Genomic DNA, 14,921 nt, shown 5'->3' with positions numbered 1-14,921 from the left:
GCCATGAAATCTGCCCAGATGAAAATCTTAACCTCTGTCTGACGCTGCTGTGTAGATCATTAGTTATCAGCCTGATCTCCTTGCGGTTAATCTTACCCTTCCGCCCATTTCGTTACCTTGCTGGGTTATGGACAGCTCTGCTTTCCTATTTGCTGTAAACTGTACGTCCTTTTCAGTATAGATTTGCTCTTGTTTCGTGTGTCCGGGCTACATTTTACACATCTTTTCACAAACGTATCTGAAATGCAGCCTTCCCTATCCCCACGTAGCTGAATGTGTCCACTTAGCTTCCATTCTTTCATGCCTTGTTTACTACAACATCCTTCTTTGTGGCCTTGAGAAAAGCAATCTTATCCCTCTCTTATCTGTGCAGAAAGCAAAGGTTATAGTTCTCGCTTCATGCTTTGATGGTATCACTCCATGTTTTCAGGACGGGGTTTGTAGGCAAGAGTAATAGCTTGTGTTAGACCTGCGACTGGAAGAATCAGACGGACCTTGTTCGTAGACCGGCACCGTACGTTGAAGCACTTCTGCGTGTCTCCGTTTGTCTCTCAGCAGGGCAGATACCAACTCCCCGGCTTCTCTTTTATGGCTTGTCCTGATGCAGCATCTGCTCTCGTTCAGCTCGGAGCTGCTGACTCCTCAGTCTGGTCAGGCCGTGCGGCCGACGACGCGGGCCTGGCGAGAAGCTTGCCCCGGCGCCGTGCTGGTACGGTCGCCTGGCTTGGGGGGGAAGTGGTTCAGAGAGCAGCGATCTGCATCCAAAATCCAGCACGGACAGAGACCTTACGTCCTGTTACACTCATGTTTAGGACATCTCCAGCTGGCTGAACCACTTCGCTGTGGTTCTCTTGGGTCTGCTGGGATCGCAGGGTGAGTGAGCAGGTTTGGCGGGATAGGTTAAAGTGAGCAGGGATGTTTGCAAGACGCTGTACGTCGGAAAGAGTAATATAGAGTTAAATATTAACATCAAGCTTTCGTGAGGCTCCCAGGTGGTGTGTCAGCTGTTGAATGAGAAAAACAAATCCTTAGGTTGTTATAAGGATTGATATTTAACAAACCATAACAACAAAAAAGCACCCTTGTAGCTATGAGTAAAATCATGGGCAAAGCTTTACAGAAAATTTCCTCAAATTATCTTTAAAGATTCTGGTCTCGGTCTAAGTTACAAATTGTCTGTCTGATGTACAGAATCAACTGCAATCTGAGGTGGCCAACATCTAGACTACTTTAAAATTAACTGTGCCTCCCAAATCTCCACATTCCCCCGGGGTTAGGCATGCTGAATGTTTCTGCCCCACTTTGGAGGCAGACAGATTTCACTCCATGGCTCTTTTGCAAGTTACTTGTCGGAAGGGCTGAAGCTTGGAACCTTCTGGTCTCCCCGTCCTCAGGTACCTGAGAGACGGGAGTGGGTGTGGTGGCTTCTTAATCTTCTTCAATTACCAGCCATGAAGGGCAGTGACAGTAGCAAAGCCTGGAGTTCGTATCGGTTTGCATGGGCGCGTTACACCTGGTGGTAACCGGCTGGGGACTCCAGGCTTTGCCCGAAGGCGTAGCGTCTGTTTGGGGGCTTGTGTATTAAAGAAAAACAAGCGAGCAGGCCGAGGTGGGTGGGTATTTCTGCCTTCTTACGTGGTGCTAAGCTCCCATGTGGTTTTGAACACGAAGTACGAGGAGCAGGCTTGCTCTGCTCACCAGAGAACGGCACAGCAGCGGTGTTGTAGACACCGGGTGAAGTATTTACAACTTCTCCTTGCTAAACTCGTGTGTGCTTTGTGATACTTGTTCCGCCTGTAACAGTGCTGCTGTGTTTTCAAATCAGACTTCATGTTTGGGTGTTTTGAGCTTGACTGCCAACAGTTTAACCAGATTTCTGCAAGTTGTTTTTACCTGCTTGGGCAATCAGCTTGATCGAAAGCTACTAGGAGAATGAAAACAGACCTAGTCTGGAGGTTTTTGGAGTTTTTTTTTCTCTTTCCAGCCTTGTCCACTACCTCTTATCAGAGAGAGATGCTTTGCGCTGTAAGTTCAGTTCAGAAGGGGCTTGGTGCCATGGTGTAAACACCACGTGCGCTGCTTAAAATACACGAAAGGAAAATGTTTCTTTGATCTTTATTCTATCTGGACAATATTAGGCATACCCAAGTGGGAGACATCCACTGCTCCATGTAAGTAGTTGGGGTGACAGAGGAGAGCGGGAGTGAAAATCTGCAAGGGAGAGAAACAGAAAGGTCTAGAAGATTTGTGAAATGAGAGTCTGTCCTGAACGTTTCTTGGGAAAAGGTGAGGGACTTCCATAGCTGAGGTTTGTAGCCCAAGAAGTCCAGTCCCTGAAAATAAGAGATGGTAGCTGGGCTGTCGTACTGACTCAGCCCCGGCGGTGAGCTATCGAATCTGAAGTTACGCAGGGCTGTGTACGCCTGGGCCCTGGTTCTGCGCTGCCTCCGTGGTGCGGTAGCTGGGGCAGCTCGTTTGCAAAGGTCCCAACTTCCAAAGAAGGTTTAAGAAGTGAGTGACCAAAGGCATCGTGGATCCGTTGTGGTTGCTGTCTTCCTCCAGGCTTCATCGTATGAAGATGACTTACATATAAATGTATTTTTATGTATTATATAGATTGAAGTATGTGTGTGTATACATACATATACGTATGTATGAGTTTCTCTTAGTAAGTTTTCTGTATTCCACGGCATAATTTGCATAGGAGTAAATTTCTCTTTTTCCAGAGGAATAACTTCACCAGCAGTTGTAGCGCGGAGGGATAGATTACTCCAGAGTCTAAGCAGCAGAAAGTTGGCATGGCAGAGACTGCGTTGCTAGAGAGATCTCCCTTTACCCGCTCTTTTCCTCTGTCAGTAACAGAGCTCAACATTTTCTCCCCACCTCCAGTCAACAACGTCTTTCACAGACCTCCGCATCGCAACCGGACAAGGTGGCACGCAGCTCCGAACCCTTTTATCTTTTCTAAACTCACGTTTGCTGCTCCTGACAGGTCCACACAACAGTACCAGCATCTCCATCAGTCTTAGCTGCGGTGGCTGTCCTCGGCTGGGAGGACGCCTGGCGGGAAGTGGCCAAATAGACAGCGTTTGCAGATGGCACCGGGCCCGTTTTGGAATATTTGAGACATTCCCTGTAGATCCAGATGAGCACGTAACTTGTGAAAGGGTTGGGAGGCGAAACAAGTCTTTTCTTATCCTTACTGATAGACGAGATAAGAGTTGTAACGTTGTCCTGAGAAATGTCAATGGGAAGAGTTTCCTTTACGTTGGAGTAACAACAGTGTGTTGTTTTTGGAAGTCACTGTCTATGGGAAGGGAGGCACCTGCACTTAATTTTATCTGTTCCTGTGTAAATACGGACCTCCTCACGTTCCCAACACACAGTTCAGTGGAGTCGTGCCATTATGTCCTGTGATATCTTATTTTCTAAATAACACTTTAATTTTAGCACTGATTGTAAAACCTTGAATTTATTTGGCACTCGCTCCTTCCTGACGTGGTGCTGAGAACTGAAATCCCACGTGTGGAGAACAGCGCTGGAGTCGATGCGGTTTGGGAGGGCTGTTCCTTGGATAGCTTCGGCAAAGAGGGAGGGATAAATGTTGTTAGAGCAGTTGAGCACTGTGAATAAGTGACATAAAGTTTCCTTTAATATCTTGTGATATTTCCTGAATTTTGCTTGATAACTACAGCTGGTGTCAGGCATTGCTGGCAGGCCTTTTGTAGAAGCACATTAACCTCTTCGGTTTTGTTCTGTTCTAGTTTATCCAGGTGTTTTGTAGATTCAGGAGGGGCTGGGAGAGCTGCTGGTGGTGGTCACCGAGGCGATCAGACGTCCGTGTGCTCTTTACAGTCCAGTGGGCCTCTGTCACCGCGTTCTTCCCAGGCGCGTTGCTGCCGTCGTAGTGCCCTGGGAGCGGTTTGCCCTGGGCGGCTCAAGAAGTGCCGCTGGTTTAGGGTTTAGGTTTCTGCCTCTCTGGTCTCGGTGACATGAAGTAAGAATTGAAGGACACAAGCCACAATGCAGAGGGCTTGGCAGCATGCTGTTTTTCTTGCAGCAACCCTCTGTCAACCCGCTCTGCTATGGAGTTTTAGATTTATACCTAGTCCTCACTGGACACAGTTTTATTTAGTTTTTAATAGCACTTTTCAACCTTGTCATACATTAATGCACTCAGATTAGGTGTCATCTTGACGTGTTCAGGTCAAATAAATGCTCACAAGAAAACAGATGATCATGAGTAAAAAAAAAAAAGGTTTTGTGGATAAAAATTAGGTTATAGAACTCTGTAACAAATGCTGCTTAATGAATTTGGAGTCTTCTTGATAGGAAAAGAGTGAGTTGGTCTTAAGGAAAAGTGATGAAATAAAAAATGCTATGTACGTAGAACATGATTTAATACATAACTTTATAGGGAGGTGAGATTCACATGGATCTCAGTAGCAGCGATGCCGCTCAGCACTTGCAGAAAGTCAGGAAACGAGCACAGACTCTGTAGTGCTAAATTAAGATCACATGCTTGCAACACGCACTCAGAGGAGTTGCTGCCGTGGGCGATTAGTCCTTGGGTTTCCTTTTTTTTCCCTTGTTGCTTTTGTTTTTGTTTAGAACAGCAAGAACCCATTTCTACGGAGGTCATTATCGCGACGATACAGTTAGGAAATTAAATTACAGTTCCCACAGCAGCTGTAACTCAAGTATGATTATATGTTTGTGTCTGTGTGCGCAAGACTATTCATGGATAAATTTATGTGGCAGCTATTGCAGCCGTTTACAGTAAGAGAAAAAAAACCCGGGGAAGCGCAGAGCTCTCCGGTACTGTTTCTGTGGGGCTCTGGCTTTGAGTTATACGCGTGTGCACGTCATATAGCATTACACTAACCTAAGCTCTGGCACCGAGCGATGCGTATCGCGGCCAAAACAAGCCATTTTAAGCTGTGTCAGTGCTGGGTTCGTACTGGCTTCCTCCTACGTTGTTTCTCCTGGTTATAAATACACCTCGCGAGTTAAAGGCTCGCCGTGAGAAAAACCCTGCGACAGCCGGCGAAATGGCATGAGCCTAACGAGTTTAGCGACGGCGCGTGGCGTGGACTCCGGCGCGAGCGGCGGGGGGCGAGGGCTGGTTGGGGGAGCCTGGTTTTGGGTGGCTGGCAAGGGGTTAAGGCGTGTTTGCCTTGTGCAGATAGCGGAGCGGTTGGATGCCTCCCTGCGCAGGCAGCAAATGCATTGGCTGAGGTTGAGGGCGGTTCTTCTGCCGCAGTTGTTTTCTGTCCTGGACTTCGTTGGATCAGGAGCCTCCTAATTGCCTTGTCAGTAATCAAAACACAGCTCGTGGAAGTCATGGAAAAGGACCTGACCGTGCAAGGCGAGGTTGCTCCTCGCCGCTGGCTCGTCCAGGGGCTGAGAGGAGCGGCTTGCATGGGACATGGCCGGCGGCCCCGGCTGGCCGCGAGGACCCACGCTCGGACAGGGCTTGGTATTGCATGGGAGAAACATCACGTCAGCTCGTGACAAATCGGTCCCAAAACCATGTGGGAACATCTGTCCCTGTACAGTGTGTATGCAGCATCCTGATGCTCATACATGTGGTTTAGAATTTCTTCTTGATGAACTGTGTAACTCTTCTCACGCCCGAACCACCATCCGTCTGGATGCTCCGTTCAGCTGACCCGGGACAGTGCTGTTCAAACCCATCCGGTGGCAGAGGATCCCGAAGGAACAGCAAAACTTACCCTGATTTTTATCCTGTATTTTTGTCTCTTTTTCTGGCAATTCACTGCCATTGTCTTCTTAGTAGAAAGCAAGAAGCAAGACCTAACACAAATGTTTTTAATCATATTTCAATATTCAGACACACTGTGTTTATTAGCTGAACAGTGTAATGCTTAATTGGCTTGCTTGTTAAATATGGATCTCCTGGTTGCCTGTGTTGGCTGGGGAATGCGTTTGCAGGATCAGTGTGTTTTGTTTCCACCTGAAGCACAGGGAAGTGGTGAAACGATGGGAGCGATGCACAGAGGTAGAAATTCCTTTGCGCTGACGCTGCTGCCTTTTGCCCCCCCCAGCTGGGCCTCAGCAGCAATGAAGAAATGTCAGTTAGAATCTATAATCAGAAAGGTTTGTAAAATGCATTGTTTCCCAAGTCTTTGGAGCCACTCTAGCTAGCTAGTTAAATATTTATTCACCCCTGGAACAACAGGTTTGAACCTCTGTGTTGGCTCCGTTTCTCCCCTGTCTGGGGCAGATAAGTTTTTAGCGTTGTGCTATTTGTTGTCTTTGGGACGGGGATTTTAAAAATCCCGTGCTTAAAGATGTCCTGGAGAGGTTTCGTGGCTGCGCTGCACAGCTTTGCCCTGGTGCCAGTGCTGAAGCACTTCTTCCTGCAGCAGCTTTTACGGCACAGCGTGGTGGCAGCTGCCCCTGCCCCAGGACACCTTCCCCTGCTCTCTACCTCGGATTTATGAATTTCTCTTTTGACTTTCTTCTCCTCTGTGAGGAGTGAAGAGAGGTCACTTTTTTCCCCGCTGTGCCGAGAGGGAGGCACCGCATCCTTCACGGGGGCTGGGGCTGCGTGCGTGCGACGTCGGAGCATACCCTGTGCCGCCTTGGCGTGTGCAGGACCGCGCCGCAGCTCCCAGAAGAGCGATCCCATCGCCAAGAGGCGAATCTGCGTGGGCCAGTGACAGTTACTGGAGCCTGCAGACCTCGATGATGAAGGGGTGGCGGGGTGCGCTTGGTCAGCACGAGCCTATTCGATATTGTCCTGCAGTGAAGGCATAACCTGGCAGCAAATAAACCAGACAACAAACCCCATCTGACGTGCCTGGAGTCCCAGAACGGGGATGCTGTAGTGAGAGTTACAGAAGTGGTAGTGGAGATACGCTGGGGAGGTTTCTGCGTGACTTTCAGGTGCTCACTGGGAGAAATGAAATCCTTTCGGGCATGCGTACTGTGATAATGTCGAGGCGACGTCTTGTCAGGATCTTGTGTAACGAGGATTTGCACAAAATAGTGATTGACAGTTTCTTGAGTGATTCATGGAAAAAAAAAGACGTTGCCTTGGCTGCTTCGCTTTCTTCAAGCTATCTTTGAGACATCAAAAGCTCGTAGAACAGGAAAAAGAGAAACGTTAAGAGCAGTTTAAAAATAGTTTAATTGTATCTTCTAAAAATCTTTAGCGCTGGGAATTTAAACTGTTTCTGCCCAGCGAGTATCTGCAGCTGAGTTCAAAATGTGAGCACAGGGCTTTGAAGATTGGTTTCCATAACAAATTTAAAAAAAAAAAATTGTGTGGCACAATGTGAGATAGGTGCCAGGCGTCGGTGGGCGTTTGGCGTGAGGGCCAACTCTTCCCCATCACCTGTCTGCTCCGCTGACTCCTGCAGAAACAAATGTTGTCATTTGAATATTTTAAACGTCGTAGTTCTTCAGCGTGAAGCAGAGCCGGGAAAATACCCCCTGGCTGGAAGCGCCGGCGATGGGCGCTGCGACTTGCGCCGGCAGCACTCGCCCTCCCGCTGCCGCAGGTCGGCCCGGCGTGCGCCCGCCGCGGCGGTTCGCTTCCCGGCTGGATGCTCGCCCCGCTTCGGGGAGGCGTGAGCTGCAGCGAGCGCTGGCACTGGCAAGCGCAGGAGTCCTTGCGAGGCATCGGAGTGTCAGTGCTCACGCAGGAGCGTGGGGAGGGGTGTGAGAAATAACCCAGACTTCTCCCCCCCATAAGCCTTGGTATTTTAGTCTGGAGTAAGTTTAATAGTGTTTTGGACTAAAGTCTGGAATTTTCTGTCTTGTGTTTTGCTGTTGCCAGTATTTCTAATAAACTGCAGCCATGACATCTGTTGCTAGACTGTGCTCCATCTGTAGCCTGGTAAAGAATGTACAACCATGCTTTTAAAACAAGCTTCTCATTTTATTTTTAGTCTAATACAAGGTATCATCTGCGAGCTGCTTTTATTTGGCTGTTGCATTTAGATCAGTTACTGTTTGTGACAAGTTCACAAAAGAAGACCTATTGCTAGAAAAGGGCAAAAAGTTGGTCAGCATAAAAGAAAATTAATGTGAAGTACACTCCTGGGCAATTAGTCCTTGGGTTTAGAAGAACCATTCCTGGGATTCTTGTTAATGGATGAATCTTGAGAGATGCACTGAGAAAATACCTGCAGTGAATGCCTGACATGGAAGCAGGAAGATGTTTGAGATTAAATTGACCTTGTGATAAAATTTCAACCTTACCCACTTCATATTTCTTCAAAGGATTTAGCAGGCTGGAACGAACCAGAGGTTGCTCATTTTTACTATTCTGTCTACTGCAGCTACTGCTGCGTGTTCCAAGAATGGCATTAGCTGCGTTAACACCCTTCATTCTGCAATCTTTTAACGTGGGGCGGGTGAGGCGGAGGGGGACTTTCTTCCTAACCAGATCTTGGGGTTGGATCATCACAACATCAGCAGCACGCTGTGCTGTGGATCTTATGTGCTGCTCGTTTATAAAACTAGACCACGTTCCGCTATTGGTCTGCTCACGCACATTAGCCAGAAATGAAAAATAACATTTTAGCCCCCAAACATCGGTGTGGCTGCGACCTGCCCAAATAAAGCCCCTCCTGCTTCAGCACTGAGCGTCGGACAGAAAGTTTGGGCAATTTGGAGGCAGATGGTGCTAATTCAGTGTGAAGCTACTTGGTCTGGCCAGCGCAGGTCACGGGAGGGCTTACCTGTGTCTGCTGTCGCCAAGGGCGCTTGGCCGGGGCATCAGAAGCCGTTCTGATGTGCCCTCAGCCAAAACTCTCCTGTTTGGTGAGAAAAAGGTGATGTCTTGATCTGCGTGTTGGCAATGGAGATATTCAAACCCCCCCTGGACGCGGTCCTGTGCAGCCTGCTGTAGGTGACCCTGCTTCGGCAGGAGGTGGGACTGGGTGACCCACAGAGGTCCCTGCCAACCCCAACCATTCTGTGATTCTGTGAATGGACAGCTGTGGCCCAAAGGCTGTAGGTCACCATGTGGGTAAATCCAGGCCCGTGTCCCCTCTCCCTCACCTCGAGGTCTTCCTTCTGCTGTTTAAATGGCTGCATCAAATCTAAATGTGGCTTTAGTGCTTGCTCTTGTAGTGGTGATTTCGACTTTATTGTATCTTTTCTGACTTGAACTTCTGTGGCATGTTCTGGATTAAGGAGTTGGATGTAGTTGGCTCAGCCTCGTTGGAATCGTTATGGCTGAGGTTGGAGGGGGAGGACTGTCCTTCCCTTCAGAGCTGCTCTGGGTTTGCTCAGCTCCCCTGCAGCTCCTTGCTCAGCGTTAGTCATGGTGCTCGCTCTGAGCTATGCTGCTGCTTCATTTCTGTTTCAAAGCCCAAACTGCTCATTAAAAGCATTGTGAGGCTCTAAGTAATGGGTGATTAAAAAGTAAACTGTACAAACCTCAAGCAATAACACTCGTGGGTGTGCTTCTTGGACTCGCTGGGAGAGTCCCTGAAGAGCGTGTGGTGGGTACCGGGACAGCAGGCTTCCTCCAGGGGAACCGGTGACAGCTTGATAGGCAGATCGGAAGCAAATCCTGATACAGCTGAAGGGTTGTGTAGAAGTGTTGTTGGACACGCAGTATTTGCAGCATTACTGTGGGAAACGTAGTTTCTTAAGCTAAGAAACTGGAATCTTCTGGCTGAAAGAGGAGACTGAGGGAGCTGGACTTGTTCAGCCTGAAGAAGAGAAGGCTGAGAGGGGACCTAATAAATGCTTATAAATATCTCAAGGGTGGGTGTCAGGAGGACGGGGCCAAACTCTTTCCAGTGGTGCCCAGCAACAGGACAAGGTGCAACGGGCACAAACTGAAGCAGAGGAAGCTCCAGCTGAACCCGAGGAAGAACTTCTTCCCTGTGAGGGTGACGGAGCCCTGGCCCAGGCTGCCCAGGGAGGCTGTGGAGTCTCCTTCTCTGGAGATATTCCAGCCCCGCCTGGCCGCGGTGCTGTGCAGCCTGCTCTGGGTGACCCTGCTTCGGCAGGGGGTTGGGCTGGGTGACCCACAGAGGGACCTGCCAACTCCGACCACTCTGTGATTCTGTGAAACTGGCTATCCCAGGCTGGGAGCTCTCGCTGTAGAGTCTCATCACTTCTGGGCGTCAGTAATAACATCAGAGTGACCAAAGCTTTGCTGGGAGGCTTGTAACAAGAGGAAGACTCTTTTTGAAGGTGAGCGTTAGTGAGTTGTGAGAATGAATGATAATGCTCTTCAAAAAAGTTATTAAAATTTGGAATTTACCCTGAATAGTGGCGATGAGGCAGACATCTGCGTTTCATGGGTGCCTCTTTGAAAAGAAAGTCGCCAAGCCAGGCAGGATGAAGCGTGGTTGCTTGTAAGCCTGGCATGGCCGTACGTCATGGCGTTGTCCTGTGACATTCCGTTGCCTTTTGTCTTTTCTCTTCGCAGTTTGTCCAACTGCCTGCAAGTCCCAGGGCTGCACCTCTGACGGTCACTGCTGTCACAGCGAATGTCTTGGGGACTGCACGGAGCCGAACGACCCTGAAAAATGCGTGGCTTGCCGCAACTTCTACCTTGAAGGCAAATGCGTGGACACCTGCCCGCCCGGTTACTATCGCTTTGAGGGGTGGCGTTGTGTGACCTTCAGCTTCTGCCAGGAACTGCACAACAAGTGCAAAAACGCCAGGGAGTCGGGGTGTCACGTTATCCACAACAACGAATGCGTTCACGAATGCCCGTCGGGGTACATCATGAACTCCAGCAAGTAAGTAAAAGTGTCTGCAGGCAAAGAAACCAAGCTCTAGTTTTTGTACCGTGCTTTTCTCTCGCTTGGGCAGAGGGTTTGTGTTCTGTGTCAAGACCAAGAAAAGCTTCCGGCATTGAAGTGTCTGCAACAATTACCTGGTCAACTTTAATGTGATTTGCAAACTAATGCCTTGCTGATTTCAGCTATTAAAAGCGGACAGGGCTACCTGCCAGTTTATTTTTCCGCTGCTTCCCTAGTTTGCTCTTAAGTTTGGAAAATGTGGGAAAGGGAGATTCAGAGAGAGAGGACAAGGAAGAGGAGCGTCCTGAAGTTGGAAGGGTCTTGCTGTAATTGAGTGGGATGCGGCAGACGGGCAGCGGAGAGGCTTCAGTAGCCCTGCTTCCCTTGCCCTCCAAAGCAGCCCTCAGACTAGAAGCCTTGCTATTAAGCAGAATGGGGGAAAGTCATGTCTAATGCAAAGAGCATAGCGTCTTTTGAATGGATCGTTCTCAGAATGTCTGTCCCTCGGCCCTGTGATTGCTTTCATTGAGCAGGTTCAAGCTGTGCCAGACCCAAATGGACAATGTAACAAACAAGTATAGCATGAGTCAAAGCAGGGAACGGCTATTCTGACTGTTCCCAGGGTTTTTAGACAAAGGAGTTAAATAATTTATGTTGCTGAGCTGTTTATCACTGAAAACTTTGTTGTTTGTCCCACAACAACATTATATATTGTGATGAGTCAGATTTCCGATGAATATTGGTAGCTTTGTGCTCGCGTGTGTTTGCTCCTGCCGTAGTAATTTCAGGGAATTCATTCGAACAGGACTTTATATTCCATTTCCTGTTTTGCTTTTCAAAAAAATGTACCAGCAGCTCCCAACGTGGACATGCTGCTTGTGCAACAGCAGCCGTCGCCTCTCTCCTATGCTTGTTCCAGGCTGCTGTCGGCAGGACCTCCGCCACGCTGCTCCGTGCTTTTCCTACAGCGTTTCTAGCTCTGAGCTAGTTGGGAACACATTCTTACAGTGGTGTGACCAGGACAGGCAGCCATCTTCCTGCCGTTTAAGAAGTGTTTCCCCAGAGCACAAAGCACATGCTTGCTTGCGTTTTTCTAAAGCAACTTTATGTACAGTCCTTAATCAGAGGGTTCCTGGATGAACAGCCAGCTCTCCGCTCGTTAATTACGTGTTTGACTGACGATCTTGGGATGGAGACTGGGCCTGGGTTTTCTTGGTCTTGAAACCCCTGGTATGTAGAGCCCTGAGCAGCACCGTGGTGGATGGGCTACTCAAGATAGTCAAAACCGCTTCGTTCTGATTTCTGTTATGTAGGAAGGGACAGAGCGATTCGCATTCCAGATGTGGAAAGGACAGTTTAAAGAATTACCAGCAGTTGTGTGGAGTTCCTAAGGGCTGTGGGTCATGCACTGCAAGTGAATCCCATGACCTTGTCAGGACACCCTTGCTTTGAATTGAATACTTTGCTTTTGAGAATTGCCGGGGACGCCTCGGATGACGTTCTGCCGAAGCATCGGATCTACATTCCTGACTCTTGTTTTTCAGCTTGCACTGTACACCCTGCGCAGGGCCCTGCCCGAAGGTCTGCGACTATGGGAAAGAGAAGACCATCGATTCCGTGACATCGGCACAGGAGCTGCGCGGCTGCACCGTTGTTAATGGAAGCTTAGTTATAAATATCCGTGGAGGAAGTAAGTTCTGGAGGAGTCAGGGGCTAGGGATCAGTGAATATGACACCATCCGCGAGCTCGGGCATTTCTCTTTTGCTTTGACCACTCTGAATCTGAAGAGTGGTTCAGAAAAATAACGGCAAAGCAAAGGCTCTTGCAATGTTCATTTGGGGTTTTTTGCTAGCTCATATTTGTAAGGTCTTGCGAATTAATGTAAAGCAGTTCTATTTCATATGTTTGGGCTTCAATATCGGTGTTTTCCTCTGTTGTATCAGAAAACTAAAACCGGTGTTTTCCTCTCCGTAGATAACATAGCAGCTGAGCTAGAAGCGAATCTTGGCTTGATAGAAGAAATCTCAGGTTACCTAAAGATTCGCCGGTCTTATGCCTTGGTTTCTCTTTCTTTCTTTCGTAAACTACATCTGATTAGAGGAGAAACACTAGAAGCTGGGTGAGTTCTTTCAAAAGATACTTTATTTTAATGCTTTGAAGTGTAAGGAGTGCTATCAGGGTGATTTGTATTGGTAAACAATGCTAAAGTTATTTTTAAACGTTCCTCCGCCCATGGCTTGTGGCCCAGCAGGGAAGATAGTTTAAATTCATTTTTCTTTGGTGTCTGGATCAGCACATGAGGAAAAAGCGCTTTCAGTGGATCCCCTCCCAATCGACATTTTCATTCTCTGCTTTCAGGAATTATTCATTTTATGCCTTGGACAACCAGAATCTTCGCCAGCTCTGGGACTGGAGTAAACACAACCTCACTATTGCACGAGGCAAACTCTTCTTCCATTATAATCCCAAACTGTGTCTGTCAGAAATCCACAAGATGGAAGAGATCTCTGGGACTAAAGGGCGTCAGGAGAGGAACGACATAGCCCTGAAGACAAACGGTGATCAAGCCTCATGTAAGCAAATCTCAGAACGGAGCAAGACTTGCATCATTTTCCTTTCCCTCTGCCTTGCTAACCTCGCGCTCTTTTTTCTCTCAGCCTAGCTTTGATGTTTTTCTGGGGACGGTCCTTGTCCTGTTGGTAAAGCCCCAGACGTGTGACCTGCTGCTTGCTTGGGCGCTGCAGCGGCGCTGTCAGTATGCCCTGAGTAGAAGTACTCACGGGTTCTGCGTCTGGCCAGGAGGCTACCTTGCCAACTCTGGTCTTCAGAAGTTTGTTCTTTGTGTGCTCAGCTGTGAGTTTTCCAGGGTTGAGTGTGGTGGTGTGTCTTTTTGAAGAGTTTAGCACAACATAACCTCAGTCCAGACTGGGACTTTGTGTTACTGCTGAGTACCTGATTAATAGTCATAATCTTCTTTTACCCTGTCATGAGGCGACAGTATGCACGCAGAGTAAGCGCAGCAGGGAAATGGGATTTCCACCCATCCCTAGAGCCATGTGAGGGAGTTGCTATGACAACAGGCAAAGAAATTTGTGCAGCAATTTTTGTTAGGCTGCTCAGAGGTTTTTAAGCTAACAGCTTTCTTCAAGAGCAACGAGAAGACGATGCCTGTGTCAGCGTGACTGGGGAGCAAACACGCAGGGTTGCTTTATGCTCGAGCTAAAGGCGTGCTGCTGAAGGTGTAGTTTTGCAGACACTTATTTTGGCAGCAATAAAGCCATAAGCACATCCCTGCTGCACCCTCAGCCCTGCTGTTTGTTCCCATTCTGTGCCACACACAATCCCCTTTCCCTGTTTGTGCCAGTAAAACTCTGATGGGACTGCATGGTGAACCAAATTGTAGAAGTATTCCGGGGTGAAAAATAGCAAGCTTTGTTGTTCTTAGCTTGTGTCGTCTCTCTGCTCGGATTTGTTGCCTGGCCCCACAAAATTTTAGATGCACACAGGAGCAGGAGCACGCGCAGGTTGACACAGGAGATGCTTAAGCAGGTATTGCCACCAAAACCCCCAGCATTAATTAAACTATGATTTCAGTTCCTTGCATTTCGCTTCCTTGCTCTGCTCACAGCTTGGAATGCAGCTGAGATCGTCCAGTGGCCGCACTGTTTCTCTGCATTTGGTGACAGTTCTGCTTACGCAGCTCCATCCCCGATTCTGCCCTTGTTGTTCTACTGCTGTAGCTATTTGTGAACAGACTTTAGAAGTGAAGATCTTTCAGCTGAATCAGTTTCCTGATCTGGTTTGCCTCATATCAATGTGTGCAGCCGTGCCAGCACAGTGGGGAGAGGGGAACGTGATGATTGCCTGCCTAGAAACTGGCAGTACCAGCACCAGTGGAAAAACCTACACGGAGCCGCACGCTGGGGGATATCGCAGCTCAGCGTGGGCAGAGTGAAGGAGGTGCGAGGAATTAGCTGCCTGTGAAGGTCATCTCCTCCCGTGAGACCCCAACAAGCTCTTCCCACATTTGGGGATGAGACTGGCTTTGGGGTTCAGACCCAGCTCTGTCATGTGGTTGTGTGCGGCTCCCGGGCTGGCCGCTTTCTTTGTTTAAAGGCAGCTGGAGGAGACAGTTGCATTTCCATTCACTCCTGTCTGCTGAGCTGTTCTCTCTGCCA

The 14,921-nt window shown here is 48.6% G+C and overlaps 1 protein-coding gene across 2 annotated transcripts in view; it reads left to right on the top strand.

Moving 5' to 3' along the window:
* The window catches only part of INSR (insulin receptor), a 61,878-nt gene that overhangs the window by 27,191 nt on the left and 19,766 nt on the right, over positions 1-14,921 (top strand). For both annotated transcript variants that reach the window (XM_075444514.1, XM_075444515.1), the window contains exons 3-6: positions 10,424-10,739; positions 12,287-12,432; positions 12,718-12,862; positions 13,102-13,316. In XM_075444514.1, the coding sequence (XP_075300629.1) occupies positions 10,424-10,739; positions 12,287-12,432; positions 12,718-12,862; positions 13,102-13,316 (822 nt within the window). The remainder of the gene's footprint in view (positions 1-10,423; positions 10,740-12,286; positions 12,433-12,717; positions 12,863-13,101; positions 13,317-14,921) is intronic.

Source organism: Opisthocomus hoazin, chromosome 27 (genome assembly GCF_030867145.1).
Source record: "Opisthocomus hoazin isolate bOpiHoa1 chromosome 27, bOpiHoa1.hap1, whole genome shotgun sequence".
NCBI classification, from domain to species: Eukaryota; Metazoa; Chordata; class Aves; order Opisthocomiformes; family Opisthocomidae; genus Opisthocomus; species Opisthocomus hoazin.
Note: the sequence above shows the minus strand (reverse complement) of the source record. Positions and strands in the feature narration are given on the sequence as shown.